Raw genomic sequence first — 25,828 nt, 5'->3', positions numbered from 1 at the left:
ACATTTATCAACTTTTAAGTTTTCAAAAACTTAGTTGTTAGTAAGTGAGGATATATCATTATATTTTAAATAGAAGAAAAAGACTTACAAGTGGAAAATCGGTAACATAGGCATCGCACATTAATATATCAGGTGGTTTGTGGACTATACTTGTATAGATTATCATGACGTTGGAAAACTCAGCTGCAAATCCTAATTGAATCTGAACACCACATTGAAATTTAAGACACATACTTTCTGGAAGTTCTGAAAAAACAATTTATAAATATTTAAAGAATGCTTCGTAAGTTTTCTGATGTTAAGTGGCAAACAAACATTCTTTGAGGCAAAATACAATTAGAGCTATTTCTGCTGCTTAAAAATGTTATATTAACTAACATGGTTTAAAGACACACACACACACACACACACACACACACATTTAAAAAAAAAGAGTGCAATATTCTACTGGTCAAGCAAGTATCTTTTGTTTTCTATTTTCTTACAGCTCTTGTCCCTCTGCATACATAATTTTTATAGTGGTAATCAAAAGTATACATACAATTGTAGATATATTTTCACTGTTTCCTTATTCTTCATGAAAATAGTTTTAAATAAACTACGCAGTGACATTATGCTTTATCTTTAACAATTCTGCTACTTTTTTTTAATGAATTTACTTATTTATTTTTGGCTGCGATGGGTCTTCCTTGCTGCGCACGGGCTTTCTCTAGTTGCGGTGAGTGGGGCTACTCTTCATTGCGGTGCGCGGGCTTCTCATTGCGGTGGCTTCTCTTGTTGCAGAGCACGGGCTCTAGGCATGCGGGCCTCAGTAGTTGTGGCGCACGGGCTTAGTTGCTCCGCGGCATGTGGGATCTTCCCAGACCAGGGCTCGAACCCGTGTCCCCTGCATTGGCAGGCGGATTCTTAACCACTGCGCCACCAAGGAAGTCCCTATCTGACCTTTTAATTTCATTTTATGGAAGGTTTTGTTTACGGTTGTTCTTAACCGTGATTTTTGTTGTTGTTTTAGAGCTTTTTTAAAGAAAAAGAATTTTAACTACTTATCCAATTATCTGGAATGCCAAGACAATATATTTATGGCATTTTGCATTTTAATGTGCTTCAATGTGTTAATTTACCAAAAATATATCTTAGAGAACAAACTGTTACGAAAAGAAAGACATTATATAGGAGTTCAACAAATACAATTAATTTTCAGTTATCACTTAATAATGTATCCACAGCATAGATATTTGGGATTCACAGAAGATTCAACCAACCATTATTTCAGCCAATAATTTAAACTTATTTTTTCACTAAATCACATAGAATTACCAGAGGTGATTAAGTTGCAGATGATTTCTGCCTCACCTTCTTTCTCTTGCTCACCAACCCATGGATTCAAATGTCAAGGAGACAAGCTCAGTTAATGCTCAGTAATATTTATAAGTATTCAGTATTTGCTGACCGTCATGTTTGTGTCTTTACATGTGATTTCATTCAATATCAACAACCCTATCAAGTAAGCACTACTTCTTGTCCCCATTTTACAGATAACACGTTTATCAAGTAGGGGCCTGTCTGATTTTTGAAGTGGCACACTTCAACATCTCACAATATAGGAGAATCTAAGGGATTGTATATTAGACAAATTGAAAATAGTTTTAAAGATAGAATTTACGAATGATCATTTTAATTTTACCAAAGGTGAAATAATGGGTTAATTTAATATTTCCAACATCAAATCAATGTAATATCTATAACTGAAACCTTTGCTTAGTCTTGGGTTTACTCACTAGGCTAAAATATTTTCCCTACAAAATTCGGAGGAAAGCTGTATATTCAGAAGGTAAAACACTTTATGATTTTATATAAACATATTATAGAAATAGCTCATAGAAAATAGACTTTACTGTACCATGTGCCTTGGCCCATTGGAGATTCCGCACCAGAGATTCTGCAGAATGTGCTGTTCCCTGTATTGGGTCAGTAAGTGCTCTCTTTTCAGATAAGCTACTTCGAATCTCTAGCGCCTGTTTGCCTTTGGTAAGGTGACATTTACCCATATCTAAAAGATAAGAAGTGAATATTAGTTTTAAGACCACATCCTTTCATTTAGACCAAGAACTCTCCTACAAATCACGCTATATCGTCAGTATCACTTATTCACTCAACAGATATTTACCAAGCACCTACTACGTGCCAGGCATGGTTCCAGGTGCTAGGGATATAGCAGTGAGCAAACAGGTAAAAATACTGGACCAGGGGGCTTCCCTGGTGGCACAGTGGTTAGGAATCCGCCTGCCAATGCAGGGGACACAGGTTCGAGCCCTGGTCCGGGAAGATCCCACATGCCACGGAGCAACTAAGCCCGTGCGCCACAACTACTGAGCCTGTGCTCTAGAGCCCGTGAGCCACAACTACTGAGCCCGCATGCTGCAACTACTGAAGCCCGTGCGCCTAGAGCTCGTGCTCCGCAACAAGAGAAGCCACCGCGATGAGAAGCCCACACCGCAACAAAGAGTAGCCCCCGCTTGCGCAACCAGAGAAAGCCTGCGTGCAGCAATGAAGACCCAACACAGCCAAAAATAAAAATTAATAAAATAAATAAATTAAAAAAATAAAATACTGGACCAGCTCACTTCTAAAGGCCCCTTTCTAGCTTTTATCTTCTATAATTCTATTAATGAATCCCCAATATTTTAAGCCTTGAAATTTACAAAGAGCTAAAAGTATATTTCTTTACTGTATGGGCAGTCATAATTTTATGTCTATACTCTGTTGAGAAATACATTCTCAACATGATAAACAAATACATTCTCATAATAAACAAATGATGACACAGTTATGAGTAAGCAAAAAAGGAAATAATGTGTTAAAACTACCAATATGTTAAAGCACCATCACGGTCCTCCCTCAACTCAAAGTAACCAAAGTACTCTGTATATATTCTTATGCATATTTTAATTTTCACTCATGTAGATATTGGTAAATAGTATGTGCCCACGTTTTAGATTTTGTACTTAACAAAAATGTTATACACATATTTTTATAATACTATTTTCATTCAATATGATTTAGAGACTTATGAATATTAACAAATCTCAATTTAAATTTATAAAACCAGATATTCTTTTGTATGAATACATTACAATAAATTTATCCCATTTCTGTATATATTAATAAAAATAAATTAATATCTGTCTTGGAAAAGTAGTTACTTATCTGGGAAAAACAGACATAAAACTCTAAGACTTTATCCCTTTTGCTCACAAAGAGATTCCAAATGTTTGTCTTTCACCAATAGTAAGGTCAGAGAGAGAAAGACAGAGTGTGATTTTATATATATGATTATTATATAAACACACACACACACACAGAGAATGGGAGGGAGGAATATATCAAACAATTGAGAACTAAGTTATATCAACATATTGGGGGTTGGGGGGGAGCCTAAGGGTCGTGAGCATATATAAAATTATATTGTAGGAGAGAAGATATAGAAATCAATTTTTTAAAAGATGAAAAAGGAAGAATGAGCCAAATAAAAAATTAAATGGTTAAAACAGATACGAAAAGCCTACGGTAAATGTAGTTGAACTAAATTTTCTAGTTGCAGGAAAAAGATTATCACGTTGGATTTAAATTCATTGATTCTAAATGAGAAAATATTAGAAGCATTCCCTTTAAAATCAGAAATGAGGCAAGAATGTCTACCACTACTACTTTTATTCAAGAATGTCTCAGAGGTCCTAGCTAGTGCGACATCAAGAACATATCAGAATTCCTCTAAATCAGTTAAGAAAAGCAAAAACACCACAATAGAAAAATGGACCAAGGACACGAGGAGATTTTCACATAAGAGGACATACATATTGCCATTGAAAACATGTTCAATATCCCTAACAATCAGGGAAACCCAAATCAAAACCACAATGAGATAGTATTTAACACATCTGATTGGCAAAAATAAAAGTCTGACATATGAAGTGATGAAGAGAGTGCGGATTTACGCTACCTCTTGTACATTATGGGGAACAGGGTAAGTGTATATTGGTGCAACCACTTTGCAAAACGGTTTGGCATTATTTCTTAAAATTGAATACTGACATACCCCACGATCCAGTAATTCCAAATACTAGATTTATACCCCAAAGAAACTCTTGCATACGTACTCCAGGAGACATATAAGAGATTGTTACAACGGTACTGTTCATGATAGCAAAAACTGGGATGTAACTCAAATGCTCAACAGGAGAGCAGCTGAAAAGACTAGTATGTTTGCACAGTAGACTATTATAATACAGTCAAAATGAATGAACCACAATCATGCAACAATATGGATTACTCTTAGCAATATAACATTAATTGAAAAACTTCAAGTCCCAAATACACAGCATAATATCTTTTGATAAAGTTAAAAACAACTAAAATTAAAATATACATACTTCTTGCAGACATAATATAAACTCAGTTAAAACTATGTAAGAAGCAAATCAAGGGAATGATAAACAAGATTTAGAATGATGGTTACCATGTAAGGGGGGGCAAGGAAAGAGAGAGAGGGAACATATAGTTGGATGTAGATTACTGTCACAAGGTCTGAGATTCATGTTGAACAACTAATTTCACAATAAAAACTGTCAGAAGTATGTTCTAAGGGACTTACATCATTAAAAATTAAATACTAATTAAATAATTTTTTCTAGCAGGTCTTGGAGTTTTATATAGTAAGATGGTTTTTGGGTCCCTTAAATGCCATACTGCCAAAACTAGATAGGAAAGAATTTATTTTGCAATTTCAAGCAACTTAACAATAATTATGTCTGGAGTACAAAAATCAAAATCTGGCGTCACAGATTGACAACTAGAGCCTTGTAACAGCAATCAGCTTATTTCATATTTTGTTGCACTGGTACACAATTGAAACTGGAAAGGTAGTTTTTCTGCCTTAGCTATTTGGTCTATGATCTTTGAATACTTACTTTTTTTCTGAATATTTTTAAGTTATCCAGAAGATCCAAAGTTCAAATATATAATAAAATAAAAATATAATCCAGAAGTTCAAATATAAACTCATAGCACATACTGGGATGCCATTCATTGCCATAACAACAAAGTATATATCATATGTGGGTGAACTGGTGCTTTTTACCAAGTTTTAAGATAGTTAATATATCTTAAAGACTAAAATTAGAATAAAACATTTTAGAGTCTCTGAAGCACCTTCACAGATCTCACTTTGAAAATAACTGACATACTCCAAAGGCTTTTTTTTTTTTAAGCACCAGAACTTTGTCTTCAAATGAGAACTTAAATAGAAGCCCACATAATATGTAAAACAGATAAAAGCAGAACTTCTTTGGTTGAAGAAGGAGGGCCAAAGCTCTGACTGTCTACATTAAAGGGGAAAGTAGTTAAGTGATCCAGCTAAGGGATCTACACCGACAAAAACATGAAAATAAACGAATGTGATTAACAGCAGGTCGTGAAACACTCAGATACCATACACTCAAGCTGCCATCTTTGGAACATCCATGAAACTCCATTTGCTAGTGAGCCAGTTTGCAAAAGAACTGCCTTCTTTCTGATATGACTTGTAAAATGGCATTTCAAAAAACACATGTCAATCTACGGCTGTCACATGTGCTTATTCAGCACCTGACACGAGCACAGCATTATGCCAGGCAGGGAAGGAAGCAACAGAAGGGAATGGAAGACATGGTGTTAGACCTCTAGGATCCTGTCCTTAAAGCAGAATTTTAAAACTACTAAGTTCATCAAGAAAAAAAAAAAAAAAAAAAAAAAGAACCCAGCTTTTCCCCATAGGGTCTCAGCATTTCTGTAAAGTTTATCTGTCTGATCCTGAAAGAGGATGCTCATTAGACAATTTTTTTTTTTTTTTTTTTTTTTTTTTTTGCAAATAAGCAGCCTGGGCAGCATCAGGCACTAAGCATAGAAACAAGGTAAAGAGCTCTGAGGATTAAACTTCATTTATTTCACAACCATGTCTGGGGTCAGACTTGTAGTTCAAGTCATACTGCACAGATGCATGTAGCTGTGAACATTCTATAAAAAACATTATATTGTGAACACTGTATAAAAAAAATTGTCTTATAAGATAAATACAAATTCCAGATCCGCACAGTAACAACAGGAATAAAATAATGACCCAACAGAGAACCCTGAGTAGCTTTCTCTTTAGTTTTTATTTTACCTTCTGCAACTTCATCCAGTAACACAGTTATTTTCTTTTCTTCTAATAATCTATCTTTTAAAAATTTCATGAAGATTCCATTTGCCAACCCAGAATGCTGTATTTCAAAGGCTTCTGCTCCTTGACACCTGAAAAAAGACATTTTTAAAAAAGCAAACACTTGCCGCATGAGGCTTCTGCAAAAACTGATGAGCCTCAAGCACTCCCCTGCCTCTCACACGGCATCCCAGTTAAAGAGTTCATCTTTAAGCAAGAACTAAATGCTTTGGTGCTTAGTAAAAAGAAGATGCCAAGCCATGAAGTGCTAAAGTCAATTATTTAAAAATTTCTATCAAGAATATCGAGGCAAATTTATGCCTAGATGGCTATGGATATTTCTAGGCTTCTAGTCTACAATCAAAAAGAAGTCATCAAAGAATGAAGGAATCCTCAACATAAACATAAAAGTTTCTTACGTGGCATATCCAAACACAATATTGGCAGTGACTTTTAGTGCATCCAAGATTGGGATGGTATCATCGTAGTCATTTCTATTTAAAAGGTAGGAGAGGAGAAGGACAGATACAAATATGAAAAGTTAAAACAGCATTCTTAAAAGAACATAAATAATAAACATGATACTATCCTATTACCCATAACTTAAAATTATAGGTTCAAATTCCTTTATCTTATTAGCTACATATTTACCAAAAGTAATCCAGGGCTCCTAAACTATTGAGACGGCAGAGCCTCACACCTTTTTTCTTGTTAGCTTTAAAACTGGAGTTACGTTTGAATTCGGGCATTGGATTTTGATTGGTAAAAGCTGAGCAAGCAAAACACTAAATCTGAGTAGAATCATCATTGGCTCCACTCCTTAGTAACACAATGGCAGACAAATGGGATCCAAATCTTCAAACATCTGCTTCAGTTAGACTTTCTCTGTCTGCAATACCACGACTAACTAGAGGCCCTCACTCCATGCATGGTGTCTCTGCTAATTCCTGGAGGAACAGCTGCAGGGATTGTTAGAAACGTTCTAAAGGGAGGCTGAAGAGCTGTATGTTTTCTTTCTTTTTTTTTTTAATTTTAATTTTTATTTATATTATTTATTTTTGGCTGCGTTGGGTCTTCGTTGCTGCACTCGGGCTTTCTCTAGTTGGTGGCGAGCGGGAGCTACTCTTCATTGTGGTGCGCGGACTTCTCATTGCGGTGGCTTCTCTTGTTGCGCAGCATGGGCTCTAGGCCCGCGAGCTTCAGTAGTTATGGCACACAGGCTCAGTAGTTGTGGCTCACGGGCTCTAGAGCGCAGGCTCAGTAGTTGTGGTGCACGGGCTTAGTTGCTCCGTGGCATGTGGGATCTTCCCGGACCTGGGCTGGAACCCGTGTCCCCTGCACTGGCAGGCGGATTCTTAACCACTGCGCCACCAGGGAAGTCCCTGTATCTTTTCTATTATGAGAAAATACCCATGGCCCTTTTGTTCTTCACTTTTGTTCTAGAGCAGACAGGAAAAAGTAAAACACACACAGAAAATATATTTTCCTCTAGTTTTCTTCTTTATCAGTTTCAGTCTATAACCTAAAAGTCACAAACTTAAGTGATTCCTACCATGCACAGGTTTGCCTTTAGATTTAACTTGTCAAGGTTGACATTTAACTGACCAACAAGCTTCAGTATATAAAGAATGGACAGTTTACCTTTTCCTGCACATGTCCAACAGGAACACATTGAGTCCGGTTTCTTTTTCTTGCATCAATTTCAGTATATTTTGTACACACAGGCAATTTTCAGACCTATATGGATTTGGTGCATCAACAGGGACCATAAAGCTGTTCCCGAAGTTTTCATAACCGTGTCCTGCATAATATAATAGTCCTGAAAAGCAAGAAAAAAGAGAAATTGCACTCTGAACATGTAGCGCTCTTTAAGAAAAAAAAGACGTTAATGCATGCTTATTTAAGAGATGTGCAACTATAAACACAACTCAGTGTTAACTGAATTTGTATTAAATTATTTTGACAACAGTCTTCATTTAAGTACTGAATTTTCAACCAACATCAAGATGCTATCCAGAAGTGTATTTTAATTCATAAAGGTAATACATTTGTAACCAATGGTATCATATGGAATGCAGTTTTATCTCATGATGTTAAAATACACAAAAAGGCTAAGGACTTCTTTGCTGACTCATCTGTCTCCTCTGTGAAACCAGAAACTTCTTCAGGGCAGGGCAGTCTTACATTTATCTGTGCATTCCTGGCACACAGCAGGAGTATAGTATTTAATGGATGAAGGAATAAACACAACTCAGATGAACAGCCACTACAGTGTCAAGTATATGCAATTCCATAGCATTTCCTTACAATATTAGTAAGAGTTATAAAAATATAAATGTAGCTTTTTCTAAGCAGAGAAAGCTCATTTTATGGATTGTTATTTATTTTCATTATGAGATATAAATATCATTAATGTTCCACCTATGGTCTGTTGAATTAAATGATCTAAAATTTGGGTTAGTTTTAGTGTTCAATAGATGAGTCATGGGACTTCCCTGGTGGTCCAGTGGTTAAGACTGCGCTTCCACTGCAGGGGGCGCGGCTTCAGATCGGGGAAATAAGATCCCGCAAGCTGTGCGGTGAGGCACCCCCCAACCACCACCCCCCCAAAAAAAAAGATGAGTCATTTTCTTTTTACTGAGAAATGATACGATAAAAACTGTACCAAACAACTCTAAACATCTTCTTGAAGAGAAGTTTGTTTTGGTTGTAAAAACAAAACCAAACCAAAAACAGCAACAACAAAAATATCAGTATGTGCTTCCTTAGTGAACAGTAAAAGGCATTTAGATAGCTTTTTTTTTTGTTCCCTAACTCTTTGTAGTTGCAGCCCTAACCCCTAGCAAGAATGTGGCTTTAAACGGCCATGAAAACTCGCTTCCTTTGGCCCTAGAGGGCAGGATCCAGGTTGCCTACTTTTCTTGAACTCCTATTTAAATGAGAAAAATGGGTCCTTCATATGTATCACTTTGGGTAAAAAAGGACAAAATGGGCACACCCATATATTCAGTGTGGGTTTATTCTACCTCAAGTGAGCCCTGATTATTATCATGTAGGCAGTGAGGACAATGAAAAAGAAATGAAGACAGTCCCTGGCCCTGAGGGGCTTGCAATTCATTCAGGCATGCTCATGTTATTAGTTAAAGAAAAGTCGGCATCTAATTAAATACCATATATCATGTGAGGAGGGCAACCCTGTATGAAATGAATAAAGTGCAGAGAGGAATATCAGTGTAAGGTGAAGCAATAACGGACGGTCTTGAGAGAAAGGGTACGATCTGGAAAGGCAGAGAGAAAGCAAGGTGCGTTACAGGCAGGATGCACAGAAACAAAGCTTGGGCCTGGAATGACAGCTAATGGAAAGGAGACTAGCCTGGCAAGGAATTAAATGATCGCTGGAAATGAAAGTAAGAGTGCACAGATAGCATTTTGAAAATCACGACAAAGGGAGTGGGTTTAATTCACTAAGCCGTGAAGATCAAGTAAGTGAAAAGACAACCCACAGAATGGGAGAAAATACTTATCTTTCTCTAAGGACATATATATTTGTAAGGACGAATCCTACATCTATAAGGACACTTTGTATCCAGAATATATAAAGACCTCTTCAATTCAACAATAAAAAGACAATCCAATTTTAAAACGGGCAAAGGATTTGAATAAACATTTCTCCAAAGACAATATACAAATGGCAAATGAGCACATGAAAAGATGCCCAACATCATTAACCATGCAAAACAAAACAATGAGATACCATCTCACACTTAGTAGCATGGCTATAATCAAAAAGGCAGTAACAAATGCTGACAAGGATGTAGAGAAATGGGAAACCTCGTTTATTTCCGGCAGGAATATACAATAGTGCAGGCACTTTGGAGTCAGGCAGTTCGTCAAAAAAACAAAACTCAGAATTATATGACCCAGCAATTCCACACCAAGGGAAATATCCAGGAGAACTGAAAACAAGTGTCCACACAAGAATATGCACACGAATGTTCATAGCAGCGCTATTCATAATATCCAAAAACTGGAAAACACCTAAATGCCAATCTGCTGATGAATGGACAAATAAAATGTTCTATATCCACACAATGGATGACTCATTAGCCATAAAAGTAACACTACCACAGAAGAACCTTAACTACACTGTGCTAAGTGAAAGAAGCCAGACACAAAAGGACGCACATGGAGCGATTCCATTTATATGAAATGTCCTCAATAAACAAATCCAGAGACAGAAAGTTGATTTGTTGTTGCCAGGAGTTTGGGGTATGGAGGATTGAGGTGTGACCGCTAACGGATGTGGGGTTTTTTTGGGGGGTGATGAAAATGTTCTGGAATTAGGTGACTGCACAACTTTGTGCATATACTAAAAACCACTGAATTGTATACTTTAAAAGAGTAAAATTTATACTCTGTCAGGTATTCGAAATCTGACTCTGCTCTCTCTTTCCTGCTTCCAGAGCAAGACATGCTTATTTGTAACCTCCATGACCCTGCTCAGGTCACGATCTCCTTTCCATCTACCCAAATCTTCACCAAGGCTCCAGCCTTATCTCAGGTTCAGAACCCTCGGCAACTTATCACCTGGTCTCTAGTTTTCTAACACACTTCAGCCTCACCCTGCTGGGAAATCCTACAGCAGCACTCTTGACACTTAAAGTCATATACAGTATTTGCTTTATTGATATTTTACGGTTCTACGTAGATATAGTTTCTCCGATAAAAGTAATCATAATAAAAACAGGAATTTTATATTTGTGTAGCATTTTCATGGTTTTCAAAGCACCTTCATATACATGATCTGATTTAAACCCATATAGCAATCTTTAAATGGCCTATTTAATAGGTGAGGAAATCAAATTTTAAAAGATTAAACTATTTGTTTAAAATCATGTAGCTGATAGGTGTTTGGATTCCATTTACAGTCTTCTCCCTCTCCCACTATATTAAGGGACTTATAATTTTCTTTCCTTTTTTTGGCCGGGCCACGTGGCATGTGGGATCTCAGTTCTCCCACCAGGGATCAAACCCACGCCCCCCCGCAGTGGAAGCTCGGAGTCTTAACCACTGGACCACCAGGGAAGTCCCGTAATTTTCTTGGAGTATAGGTCTTGTTCTGTATTTTCTGTATCTCCCTCAACACCCAGCATACTCCTTATCTGGGCTAGGGACATAACAGGAACTCAGTAATTACTTCTTGACTGCATTAAATTAACAATGCAAACTGGTCAGGGCAGAGGTAGGTCTGGAGACCTTTCTAGAAAGAGTCTGACTTTCAGTAGAAATGGTACCATTTCTACAACTGATATCATTAAGAGACAGCCAACCAGAAAGCATGGGTATTGCTCCCATTGTATCACTTAACACATTCTGGCTCAAGCAAGACTTGACTTGGGAGAAGAAGCAACTTCAAGGGAAGGTTTAGCCTCCATCATCCAGGAAAAGCTAAGTGTGTGGTCCAGTGTTTCAGAGCTGTATGCCCAGCTCTGCAATCATGGATATTAAGGCACTGACAACAAAATACCTTTTCTCCACTGCAGAATAATTCATGAAAAGTGTAATAAGAATTTTGTATCAAAGTCTACATACAAATTATACTGCAGGAGATTAAGCATTTTTATGTTAAATAACTAGGCCAAATCACTGTATTTTAAAAATTCCATCTCTAGTACTACTTGTACATTTAATTAACCACCCTCGTTACTCAAGGATAGAAGGACAAAACAGATCTCTTTTAAAATGTCAAAGAATTCAATGTGGTTAAAAATACAATCTTATAAATTAGATCTTTTGGGAATTTTATTTCTTGGGAATATGATTTCTAAGAATATAGTCTGTCACAGATATTTATTTTTGTCTAGAGAGAAAATAATTGTTTAAATGGAAGATTTTCCCACTTGAGTTGAGCCTGCAGTGCACCTGGCACAGGGCTCTGATTAGAACGTGCACCACCATGACCACCACCGCTGCCGCCATCGACCTACATAGCTCTTTCTACACGCCAGGCACTGCTGGAAGAAAGCCCTTTACTTTTATTATCTCATAATCCTCACAACACATATCCCATAATAAGGTAGCCAATGTTATCATCCCCCTCTTACAGATGTAAAAGCTGAGACACCGGGAGGTTTAATAGCTCACCCACATTCACATTGACTAATAAGTGATAGACTCGGAAGTGGGATGCCAGCCAGTGTAACTGCTGCGCTGTTATACTGTCTCTTTATAATCTACTGCTGGCTTTCTAGTTAACTTTACTCTCAGAAAATATAAAATGTTGGTGTGCTGGTTTTCATCACTTTACCACACTATCACTTTAAAAACCCCTTTTTTTTCAAATGAAACCTTAGACTGAACTGTAATACATAATAACAGATGAAAGCTGGGTTTCTCTATTGAGGCCTGAAGTGGAATGTTGTCCAAATCCCCCATCTATCGGGGAAGGAAAATCTGAATTCAGGAAATTGTGACAACAATAGCTACAGTATTTTGAGCGCTTTTAGTGTGCCAGACACAGGGATGATTATTTTATCTTACTTATTCTGTAACAACTTCATTAATTTAGTCTATCCATTTTATAAGTCCTTTTTGGCTTAGAAAAGTGTAATAACTTGCTCATAGTCACACAGCTAGGAAGCAGAAAAGCCAGGGCGCTGAGCCTGGGGTTGGTTACTCTCAGGTCCGTTGCTTAACCACTGAGCTACACTGACGTGAATGATTCCTCTGGAGTGAAGAGGCTTTGGCCTTATTCTGACCAGACTCCTTTAATCTTTTTTTTTTTTTTCAGGTTTGACATTAGCATTGTATTTTATTTATTTATTTTTTAAAACATCTTTATTGGAGTATAATTGCTTTACAATGGTGTGTTAGTTTCTGCTGTATAACAAAGTGAATCAGCTATACATATACATATATCCCCATATCCCCTCCCTCTTGCGTCTCCCTCCCTCCCACCTTCCCTATCCCACCCCTCTAGGTGGTCACAAAGCACCGAGCTGATCTCCCTGTGCTATGCGGCTGCTTCCCACTAGCTATCTATTTTACATTTGGTAGTGTATATATGTCCATGCCACTCTCTCACTTCGTCCCAGCTTACCCTTCCCCCTCCCCGTATCCTCAAGTCCATTCTCTACGTCTGCGTCTTTATTCCTGTCCTGCCCCTAGGTTTGTCAGAACCATTCTCTCTTTTTTTTTTTTTTTTTAGATTCCCGATATACGTGTTAGCATAAGGTATTTGTTTTTCTCTTTCTGACTTACTTCACTCTGTATGACAGACTCTAGGGGACTCCTTTAATCTTGTTTTCTGTCAAAGCACATCTCAGCCTCAGCAAGTGATGAATGTAAAAAGGTGTTAGGTAGGGTGGATATCAAGCCAAATATGTAGTTACTCTCCATCCTAGTTTATCTATACAACTGAAATCTTTATCCTTATTTATCTTCAAGGACATGAAGGACATGTAGTATTTAAGTCAGTTATTCCTGTTCTTAGATTGTGTTTTTAATGTTTATGTATGTTTAAAAATTGAGTTACTTATTTTCTGTTAATTTTTATTTCTCTCATGAACCCAAGGGCACTATAATACAAAAGGGCATAAACTTGAATGCCTGTGTTTCCCACATCTAATGTGAAATTCCTATGACTCTGCCTCGGCCTCCCCTACCCCCAAAGTACTCCTGGGCCCCCGGGGCTGTCAGCTGGACACAGGGCACAGTCCAGGGGAATGCCTACGCCCTCAGGCCTCTACCACACTTACATTGAAAGTAGATGTGTCTGATGTTTGGGATATTCACAATACTTCAAAATATAATGCAGCCACCCTGTTAAGACATGAATCAGTAGTATTTAAACATCTTTTCTGGCTTTCTTAAGCTGCCATTTTGCTTTAATATACCTATTTATTCCATATTCCAAGTTGAGGTTTTCATACTGGGGCAAAGCTTCAGCATAAGCTGAACTCTTCTTGCCACAACTTTAAATATTTCTGGTTCTCAAGCTTGCAGGGGCAATTACAAGTTTTGATTTAAAAAGCCAAACAAAGGACTTAAAGCCAAGGTGATAATGTCAATAAGAAATGAGAATAAATAATCAAGTACATAATTCTTCATATAATTCCCTCACTCTTAAAATACTTCACCAATCCCAAAACCTAAATCGGTAAATATTTTTTCCTTCTACCTCCTTACTTTTGGGGAAGTTTTAGAAGCCTTTTCCTGTTTAAGCCATCTATCTATGCACTTAAAAATGGAGATAAATTATGTAATATAAAAATAATCAACCAACCACCTTATTAGAGACTAAAAATATAAACCAACTACCACAAAGGCACATTAGTATTGTATGTTCTACCATATTTTCATAAGAAAAATGAAGGGATTCACCCAGATTCATCACTTTATATGCTCATAAACAGGATTATGTTATTAAAACGTCAGCATAATAGTTGAATTCCCAAATCTGAGAGATTTAATTTGTTGATTCACTTGCCTAACAACTGTAATCCTTATTACTTAAGAAGACACTCATTTAAAACTTATTTAGTACGATTTTAAGACTTTCCCTCATCCCATATACAGTAATGTGTTAAATCTTGAAAAAAATTTTTTCTTCCATTAAAAATTCTACTTTGAGAACCTTTAGCAATTGTACCAAGCTTGCCTCATCATATGAATCTAATTAGAAGTAAAAAGGCTAAATTTAGAAATTACTGAAGTAAAATAATTGGAAAGATACAGAAGCCAAATCGACGCTTTGTTTATCGTTGGCATCCTGACAACAGGCCTGGAAATGTCACTTTCCTGGCAGTTGAATGTTATTACACAACATCGTGGTGAGAATAACTCTGAGAAACATGGCTCACAGCACAACATCTGGCCGTTCCACGCTTGTGGTTATGCCCACTAAAAGAATGAAATTACCAAAGAAATTGCTTACTACTGACAGCATATTCTCTCTTTAAAGAATCACTGACATATATGTAGTGTTCTTAACATATTTAAAAGAATGAGAAAAACCATTAAAAATTTACTGTTAGAATTTTTGTGGAGGTCCATCTTTAACTGTATCTGCATAAAACTTTAGTTTACTGATTGTTTTCATATGTCTCACTCACCAACATTTTCTTGTTAAATTCTATTGTAGTTCCCACTAAAAGACCTGAAAATACTATGCAATAGTTAGAAAAAGGAAACAAACGTGAAATGTTCATTCGGTTACAGCATTTTGTACTCTAAACACACACGCACACACACACACACACAGAGTAATATTTTACATATATGAATATACAATTTGCTATTTGGTCATTGAACTTTACTATACTGTAGCTCTCGTAGTCAATAAAACAAAATCACGTAAGATAGGTAAGAATTCTAATAAGAACAACATTGTTTTGACACATGAAAGTAAAGACATCAAGCTAATTAGTCATATGGAACTATGGAATGAAGATCAAAATCCATCTTTTATTACAAGAATAAAGCTTTTCAACAATCCATTTACCATGCCTTTCTCTGTTTTTTAACTCTTAACCTAACTTATACAAGAAAAATAGTGGATAATTATAAAAGCAAAGATGATAAATATCTTACCATAGACTCCTTTGTCTAAAAGCAGTAAAAATTCGTCCACGGCGTTACGCATCTCATATTCAGTAAGATCCAGCAGTGAAACGACTTTGAAATCTAGCTGTCTTAACAAGTTGGTCAATTCATACACATCCACCAAAGGAGCTTTAAGCTTGGGGTGCTCCCAGTAATTCATATTTCCTATCAAAAGAGCAACCTTGTCCTTTGCTATTTAAAAAAAAAAAAAGGGGGCGAGGGGGAGAAATTTAAAGGAGGATATAAAAGTTAAAATAAAACCTAATAAAATGCTTTACAAATAAGATTTCATTATTTAACTTCATTTTAGAGTGATCACTTTACATAGCAGACCAATAAACTCTACTGAGGAATACAGAGGCTGATGAATCAAACACCTGAAATTAATTGATGCTTTTGAGAACCAGGCAAAGGATATTAGCTGTATATGAAGCATAATAGTAACTAATATTAAAGTAATACTTTTACTGATTGACAACAGAAGGAAAGAATATTCAATATAGATTTTTAGAGAAAATTTAAACAAAGAATGTTTGGAATTGGGTTCCCATCAAATTAGGTTCTGTTTTGCTGACAATGGAACAGGCTAGAAACAAAAGAAATACCAAAAAGAGGGACAGGAAGATTTCCCATCAGAGCAGGTAAGGGGAAATACCAAAGAGGAGGGAAAAGCAGGAGTTTAACAAACACTGTATTTTTAAATTTGCAGTTGATATACTGTCTCCCATTAGCTTCTTGAAAAAAAATTTCCTGTTTGGGTGAGATGCGGCTACCTCAGGGCTGCATGAAGATTTTTTGTATGAATATCTTAGCAGTTTAATCTGTGACCTTAGTGAACTGAGGCTTTGCTCAAAGACGTGGTCTCATACGAAAAGTTGTTCTGTTTGTAAGGGGCAAAAAGATCCACACCTGTGCCTTTAAAAGTACCAGCTGGCTTTATCTGGTATATAGCTTGTCCAGAAGAGTTGTGGAAGGCTGAGCATAGCTTAGTGCATAAGAGGTCTTCAGAATTGTACTTCTGCTAGTCGCGGGTGGGGTTAAAGGTTAAAGACTTGAGACTGTGCCATGACCACAGGAACCTGTCATGATGTTTTTCTCGAGGGTTGGCAGTGGGGTGTGTGCAACACGTTACAGTCTAAAGCCATGATGGAGACACCAGAGAGCAGCAGAGAAGGTGTAACAGGAGCACGTGGCAGTCCCAGCCTGACGCTGGCCAGGACTTGGCGACCAGCCTTTGTCACAAAGTGCTGCTAAGTAGCTTATTTATAAATTAATACGGATACCACTCCTATGCAATTGAAACAGGCACAGATAATCACATTGCTGACTTGATGGCTACAATATGTAATCTAATTTCAGATGCTTCAAATCGTTAAGATGATTAAATGTCACCAAAAATCTCTTTGGTGGAATTTCTTCTTTCCACAGAGCATGTAAGTCTAGGGTTAAACAAGGTCTGGAGAAAAACTAGCACCAACTAAAAGAATGTGACTCTCTCAAAGTGGCAGAATACCCCACTTTGTGAAAATCCTCAATACTTCTGTCATGGTATCTTTTTTTTTTTTCTTTGGCCTCACTGCATGGCTTGTGCAACCAGGGATTGAACCCGGGCCCTCGGCAGTGAAAGCGTCGAGTCCTAACCGCTGGACGGCCAGGGAATTCCCCTTGTCATGGTATCTTTGTTCTACATTCACATTTTCAGAGATTTCTTGCTAATTGCCTATTCTTATGAGTATACACATTTTTGAAAAAAATGAAATGATACTTAAGCCACATTTCTAACTCAATAAAAGTCACTTCAAGTCCTGTACAAATGATAATCTCTTCTTCTATTCCAAAGAAAAGGCCAATTTTCAAGACTACTTAATAAATAAGTAAATTGAGACATAAAGCCTCTACTAAACTGCCTTTAGTTTTAAAACTCAATAAAAAAAAGTTGAGAATACTCAGGATGGATTTCAATTAGGAGGCAGTATAAAACATGATCACTTGTATTTCCTTTTTTTTTTTTAAAGTTTCTTCTTAAATAAACTAGAAATGTACTCTTACACCAATTTACCCACTATATAGGAACACTTTAGCTGGCTAATCCACAGAAAAATTTCAGAGCATTTTTTTCTGAGCTCATCAACCCTATCAGAGTTCAGAGCCAATCTCAATACACTGATGGACTCAGTTCAATCTGCTCCTAAGTGAGAGGAGGTGGAGAATGTGTGGTCGTTGGCTGACATCATTACAGTCCAAATCATGGGGTTCCCAATGTGATTCAAGCAGTAAAGTGTATGCAAAGCATCGTGGGTTTCGTGGGGGGATATTATGATAGTTTAGGATATATGTTAGATTTAAATTTTCTGTTGGCAGAAAACAATTATAAGGTATGTAATAGAAAAACATCACCGGGGTTTTTGGTGGGGGGAACAGTTGTCAAACTAACCATACAGGCTGTTTCTGCTAAGATCGATTCTTTATTCACTAGTTTTGTTATCTGTTTGGAAGGAACACTTGGTATCATTTATAGAATTTCAAGGGTTCAGGGCTTCTCTGGTGGCGCAGTGGTTAAGAATCCGCCTGCCAATACAAGGGACACGGGTTCGAGCCCTGGCCCGGGAAGATCCCACATGCCGCGGAGCAACTAAGCCCGTGTGCCACAACTACTGAGCCTGAGCTCAAGAGCCCACAAGCCACACAACTGCTGAGCCCACGTGCCACAACTACTGAAGCCTGCGCACCTAGAGCCTGTGCTCCGCAACAAGAGAAGCCATGACAATAAGAAGCCCGCACACCGCGACGAAGAGTAGCCCCTGCTCACCGCAACTAGAGAAAAGCCCGCGTACAGCAACAAAGACCCAACACAGCCAAAAATAAATAAATAAATAAACTAATTAATTAAAAGGAAAAAAAAAAGAATGCAAGGGTTCAGCAATTTGAGAACTATGGGGCTTAAAATGTGTGTATCAATAATTGACCATAACTCTTCAAAAACTTTTCCCCAAGGATAATTCTTAACAGCTAGTTCCTAAACTGTCTGGGAGCATTTTGAGTTTGATGGTAATAAAGATGATGGGTAGGGAACTTACCTTGCCCACTCTACTTGCAAAACAGTTCCTGAACGACAGGTGAACTGGGGTGGATTTAGAATAGAGAAGCAGACTGCAGTGGTCGAAATGAGAGATGACAAGTCTCATTCCAGGAATTGGTTGTAGAAAGGGAAAGGAAAAGTCAGACTTTAGAGCTATGACAGAGAAAGAAACAGTAAAATTTGAAGTTGAGGAGATAAGAGTGAGGAATCAAAGAAAACTTCAAAATAGCAACTATATAAGCGACTTATGATGGTTTTCAAGTGATAAAATAAATGGAAGAAATTTTCTGTAGAAAAACATTTACTGTAAGAGCCACCCACAACTTCTTGAACACAAACCATTCACTGGAAAAAGGAAACACAAACACCAGTTGATTAAGCGACAGAATAAAACAACTTCAGAAAGAGATTTTAACTACATGATCCGAGACGTCTTCCAAAGTTTAATGAAATGTATTCTTTAAAAACTGGTACAAGTTACATCATTAATTTCATGTCTAATTATTCTAATAGTGTTACTCATCTCATCCAAAATGAGTTAATATTCATAAGCAACTGGAAAGGGACCTGGTACATATTAAGTGCTACCTAAGTGTTTAAATAAAAAAGCCTCTGGCCATCTATCAGCGATTGAGTATTAACATCAACTTTGACTGGGTGATACACAGTCCTTGTTGGTTTCATGCATCAGGTCTCTTAATTTCTATGTCCTACAAAATAAAGTCCAAGTTCCTTAGACAAAACCAGTCATATTCTAATCCAGGCTGCCTTTCCAGCTGTGGTAAGAGACAGCCCCTGCGGAACCATGGCTTCCTTGTCTTTAAGCAGTGTGGTCACCCTCACCCTGGCCCCTGCCCCCGGCTCCAAATCTGGGCTGCCCTGTGGTTCTCTCTGAGCATAATGTAGTGTGACCCTCTGCCAGTTCTGGGTCTCAACCTTAAGTCCGGAGAGTTTCCGGTTTGGGGATTCAGCCACCATGTAAAGAAACTTAACTACCTGGTGAGACCATGTGGGGAAGGAGGGGAGGAGAGAGAGGGAGAGAGTGAAGTAGACTGAGAATATTACATGACAGGAAAACAGGGGCACACGCCCTTTTACAGGGACAGCCACTATTTAACCACAACTGACAGCTCTCACTCAAAATCTACCATTTTCAGGAGAATCTAGAAACCTGAATTTATATATGCTATCTGATCAGTGACAACTGATTCTAATTGTTAAACACTGTGTGGGCCACCCCCCTTCTCCAGTCAGTGCCCTTTTCTCCACGGGCTGAGCGATCCCATGTTATGCTGCCCTTCACGGTGTCAGCCTCCACCTCTATGCTGACGACGCTCATGACTGTATCTCCGAGCCTGGCCTCTCCTTAGAGTTCCAGATCCACGTGCACAATTGCCTGCTGTGTTATCTCCGCCTAGACGTGACACAGATACCTCAAACCGGTTAGGTCCCAAAATGAGGGTCATCTATCCTTTGAATCTTGCTTTTGATTCTGTATTCTCTAACTCAGTGGGCTGTATTACCACCTGCCTAGTGGTCCAGCAAGAATCTGAGCAGGCATGGTGATTCCTCTGTACTTTTTATACCTTATAGTGAGGTGATGAAAACAGCTTACTGATTCCATCACCTCAAGGTCTTCTGAATTTGTTCTGTCTTCTTCTGCATTGTCTTGGTACTACCCTGGTTTAGATTCTCATTATTTCTTATCTAGACCATTGCAACAGTCTCAATTGTTCTCCTAACCTAAACAATGTCTCCCTCCAGTTTATTTTCCACACCGATACTAGACTGGCCTTTCAGAGGGACAAATCTCACCCCTCTATCAAGTTTCCTTCCAATGGCTTGTCTGAGAAATGGGGCAACTACAAAAAGACCTGGCCTCATCCTGCTTCTCTAGGCTCTTTCTCTTCATGTTCTAGAGAATCGTTTGTTACCTGCAACTCCCCAAATACGACAGGCACCCTGTTTTCTTTCTCTACAAAGTTTACTTAGGATTTCACATTCCCTCTGTCTGGAAGGCCCCTCTCCTATTCATCCTTCAACATGTAGAGCTGCTATTGCAGCCTCTCTGGCGCTTTCCTAACCTCTAACTCCACCAAGATATAGTATTACTCACTTTTATGTGACCTATACATGTTTCTTATTGTTTGTATGTATATTTGTTTGCACATTGCCAAACACAGAAATCACTCCACAGAAGCTGATCTGGTCCCTGAAACTGAATTCACAATCTTTTAAAGTCTCCTATTCTATAATTTCTTTTATAAATATCCAAAATAACACATTTGGTTTTGACGTTATTCAAATATTTATAAAAGTTGTCAATTTAAAAAGTCTCAAATCCCTTCATGATCCCCATAAAAGAGTTACATGCTACAATTATATTTTGACTAAGCATTTTAAAGCTCTACTCACCCAAAGGTTGGTCAACTGTTTGCTCTTTATTATCTATAGAAAGATAAAAATGCAAAAAGATAAGGAGCTGTTATCCATGATACATCTTTGGGGTTAGAGAGATACGGAAACAATGAACAATCACATCAGCAGCACTGAAGGGCAGAATGTGGTTTCTAACAGCTAATTTATGATTTTTAAGGTTTTCAGGTTCTTGATTAAAAACATGTACCTAGACGGACAAGAGTTGGAATCGGGCGGGAGAATGTCTCTGGTAACTGGTTACCACGGCTGGGGGTGATACTCTGTAACATGTTAGGTAGAAGTTACAATCTGAAAATGGTTGGTGGTGGCAATGAGCAGCAGCAGGAACAGTTAACATCTACTGAACGATGGCGTGGGACTGCTGTATGTGCTGTAAATGTAACTGATTTAAATAACCTCACCTTATGAGGCATGTACTATTATTACCTCCATTATACAAATAAGGAATCTGAGGCAGAGAAAGACTGAGTCACTTGCCCAATGTTTTCAAGCTAGGAAATCTCATTCCATGGTCACACTCTTTGCCATCAACTCTACATAAAATGAAATACCTCCCACTCTCAAGGACCATGCAGGAAGGAGATGCAGGGAAAGATGGAGTCTAGTCAGTCATGTGTCTCTTACTATAGACAGGGTGTTTGCATTTTTAATAATAGATATGCTATGAGAGTCCACTAAAAATATATTAAATTCTTTTTAACTAAATTTTTTGGTGTTTCTAATTCTTGAGGAGTAACGATATAATGAAAAAGGAGGTCAGGAAAATTTTAGAAGCTTAGTGGTGCTGGTTTGCAAAAGTGTTCCTGAAATAGCTTTTCATAATGTTCATTGAAGGGCGTGAAATAACAGACCAATTTAGGAAAAGGGGTTTCTAACCAGATCAAGAGAAGCGACTAGCTACATGACGAGGGTGGCTCTCCAACAGCACTTAGTTTCGGGTGCTTGAAGCAAGTCTCACAGGGGCTTCCCGGAGCTCAAGGCTGGCACAGCAGGAATGACATGCGGGTAACAGTGGCATTGTGGTTTGTCTCACTGGCTTGTGTGTAACCAGCACAGCCCAATCATCACTCACAAGAACAGATGTTTATTAACAAAATATGGGCACAAAACTAAGCAAACTAGTCATGGTGCTAAAACTATGAGAAATAACATGTCAAGAAATAAGAGGGATCTCTACATGTATTAACTGATACATATAACTACCTTCTTATCGTACTCCTGTGAGGTTTTATTTTCAGATATAGTCACAGGTTCCATCAGTGCCTTTCAGAATGCCCACAGCCTGGACTCATGTCCTCGGTCTTTATGGAGTCCTCACTATTACTACGCCTTTCATCTCAGGTAAGGTTTCCCTTTAGCTTAACTTGTTCATAAATCTGTTCTGATTAAAACTGGCCAAAGAATGATAAATACTCCTGCCCACTGTCAGTCTCTTAATGGTCAATGACTAACTACTCGTCTGTATAGCACCAACAATCATTTTACTTCAGTTACAGACACCCACCCAACTAGTTCAGATGTGTTCAATGACTGAGCAGCTTTGAACAAGGACCCGGGGGTCTGGTGAGTTCAGAGATGTTACGCCTGTCACTCTTTCAAAGGCTGCTTCTTGTCTTTCAAATGAAAGAGCGTGCATTTCCCCATTTGACTGCCTTTTTATGATACAGAGTTATTCACAATGATAGAGAATATCTATAGTATCTTTAAGTTACTGTATTCAATAACTAAATATCTAAAGCTAACGTTTTAATGTTTGTATTACTCACCGGGATGCCCGAGATTATTTAATTCATCTAAAATAAAATAAGAGAAAATAGATTAAATAATCTTTAAATAATTTAAATAGATTTAAATAACCTTTAAATAATCTGCCAATTTAGCACAGATAGTAAGACTGACAAAAGAAGCTGATTTTTGCACTGTTGAATCGTGTTATAATGTCTTATCAGGTTAGAACTTTTAAAATGCCATAAAGGAGAAGTCATGCAAATTGTGAAGAGGAGAGAATGTTGTTGTGGACATCAGTTAGGACTCCTGAGCTATTGCTACTTTCATTAAATGACAAAAAGCTAAATAGACTCATTCTTAATTTGATCAAAGTTTTAGATATTCTGCCCAATTATTGGACAAAAACAATCAAGAGACAGGTTTGTCTATGGCCTCGACTATACACTTCATGAAACTAATTAAAAACCTCCAATGATATTTTTGAGAATAAACTTTTAATTTTAGAACAGTTCAAGATTTACAGAACTATCGTGAAGATACTACAGAGTTTCTACACACACCCATACCTAGTTTCCCTATTTTTAACATCTGTTGTTAGTAAGGCGTATTTGTCACAATTAATGAACCATTAATGTTCTTTTTTGTTCCAGGACCCCATTCGGGACACCACATCACATTTACTTGTGTCTCCTTGGGTTCCTCTTTGTTGTGACAGTTTCTCAGACTTTCCTTGTTTTTGATAACCCTGACAGTTTTGAGGATTACCGGTGAGGTATTTTGTAGAATGTCTGTGAATTGGGATATGTCTGATGTTTTTCTCCTGGTTACACTGGTGGAATGTGTTTTTGCGGGTATAGTGGTTTCAGAATTGTTAGCCTGTGGAGCCTGGTTAACAGAAGGAAAATCATCTAAGCAAATACCTATGACATTATAGCCATCTATTTTTCCTTTACAAATTGTGTGAAGATAAAAATTAACATTCACAATAAATTATAAATGCTATACTATTCATAAAACATTATGCAGTAACTTCTATGATATAAAATCAACTACAGAGTGGTATCAGCTAGAGTACAGGGTTATGTACAATTTCTTTTGCCTTCTGTGTTCACTCATTCCCAGGTACTTAGGTTAGCACCTGTTCTTCCATCCCATAATCAGCGAGGTTGCTTCATACACTTGCAATAGGTTTAGATTCTTTTGTCATATTCTGTGTTCCATCCTGGGATCCCCCTCCTCTGACCTCCTAAACGATTTAAAACCTGCATATATGTATTTACCACTACAGCTGCCATATAGAATATTTTCACTGCCCTAAAAAATTCCCCTGAGCTCCACCTATTCAACCCCCTACCCCTTCCTCCCGATCAAGTATCTTTAACAAAGCACATAAAATAGATCACATCATGTTCTACAGGTAAAAAAAGATATGGTATGTTGGGGCATTGTTAACATGTGCCACTCCACCAACTATAAAATGCCTCAACTTTGGAGACTTTTTTAGAAAGAAGAGTTGGATCTAATTTTTCCATCTGAAACTTTCGGAGCAGTTTCATAGTTGGGTTTTCATCTGTGTTTGGAACAGGTTTATCTGAAAGTTATTATTTAATAGTGTGTTTGCCACTGCAAAAATTATAGGAAGAATCTTGCAGGTAAAGAAGCAGCAAGGTGGTAATATACATGCATTACCCAGAAGCTGAACAGCAATGCTAGTTTATGTTTATTCTTAGAGGTCTCCAATGTTAGGAGGTTTTAAAAATCATGCAATTAGGTGAAAAAGGAGAAGGAAGAAGAGTTTGGTTAGGATTTCTTTACATAGATTCCCTCATGTAGGGCCCATAGACCACAGGATTAGAACTGCTTTATGCTAGAGAATTCCTGTCCGCAACTATGATTGGGATGAAAACAGTAATTATAGTATTTCAAAGTGACACCAGAGCAGTATGAAGGACAGGAAAACCAGGAAACATAAGATTTAACATTATTTTTTTACTTTGCTCAAGTAGAGCCTAAGGGTTTATAATAAAGAGGCAGAAATTGAAAAAATACTTTGCTATCCACAAACCTAATTTTGCAAAACAATGTGACATCACACTAGGGGAAGGTAACTTAAGTTTTAAAATTTACTCATTACAACTTAGGTGCAAGGCTTTGGTTAATTAAAACAAGATAAAAGTCTATGTTAAAATAACTTTCAGTTCTCTTTAATCTACCATGTCACTTTTACCATAATATATAATCTTCAGCCTTGTAGCTTCAAAATATGGATCTTATAAATTTTATATTAAAACAGGATATTTAATATTTGCTAAAGCATGCATTAAACAATAAATCTCCTGTCCTGAAACTGTTATAGAAATTACATTTGCACTTGAGAAGCATCTTACCATGGCTAAAGGATAGATAAAATAATCTAAACAACTATCCATGACAGTATAGCCATGTATTTTTACAAATTTTATGAAGATAATTAACATTAAGAATTAATTGCAACTGTTCACTATTCATAAGGTGTTGTACAGGAGCTTTATTTTTTGGCCGCACCATGCGGCATATGGCATCTTAGTTCCCCCACCAGGGATCGAACCTACACCCCCTGCAGTGGAAGCACAGAGTCTTAACCACTGGACCGTCAGGGAAGTCCCAGGAACTTTATTTTTATATGCAACAGAAAATCAATTAAAAATTAGTTGTTTTAATTAATGTCAGTTTAATAGTGTCTCTGGCAATTTATTAACCCTCAA

General features: G+C 37.4%; 1 protein-coding gene across 2 annotated transcripts in view; it reads right to left on the bottom strand.

Moving 5' to 3' along the window:
• Positions 1 to 25,828, bottom strand: part of MALT1 (MALT1 paracaspase) — a 60,066-nt gene that overhangs the window by 6,836 nt on the left and 27,402 nt on the right. For both annotated transcript variants that reach the window (XM_068563312.1, XM_068563313.1), the window contains 8 exons: positions 23,123 to 23,149; positions 21,333 to 21,365; positions 15,827 to 16,030; positions 7,877 to 8,054; positions 6,655 to 6,729; positions 6,200 to 6,327; positions 1,901 to 2,050; positions 89 to 246 (listed from right to left, as the gene is read on the bottom strand). In XM_068563312.1, the coding sequence (XP_068419413.1) occupies positions 89 to 246; positions 1,901 to 2,050; positions 6,200 to 6,327; positions 6,655 to 6,729; positions 7,877 to 8,054; positions 15,827 to 16,030; positions 21,333 to 21,365; positions 23,123 to 23,149 (953 nt within the window). The remainder of the gene's footprint in view (positions 1 to 88; positions 247 to 1,900; positions 2,051 to 6,199; positions 6,328 to 6,654; positions 6,730 to 7,876; positions 8,055 to 15,826; positions 16,031 to 21,332; positions 21,366 to 23,122; positions 23,150 to 25,828) is intronic.

The sequence above is a fragment of the Eschrichtius robustus genome, chromosome 14, assembly GCF_028021215.1.
Source record: "Eschrichtius robustus isolate mEscRob2 chromosome 14, mEscRob2.pri, whole genome shotgun sequence".
Lineage (NCBI taxonomy): Eukaryota > Metazoa > Chordata > Mammalia > Artiodactyla > Eschrichtiidae > Eschrichtius > Eschrichtius robustus.
Note: the sequence above shows the minus strand (reverse complement) of the source record. Positions and strands in the feature narration are given on the sequence as shown.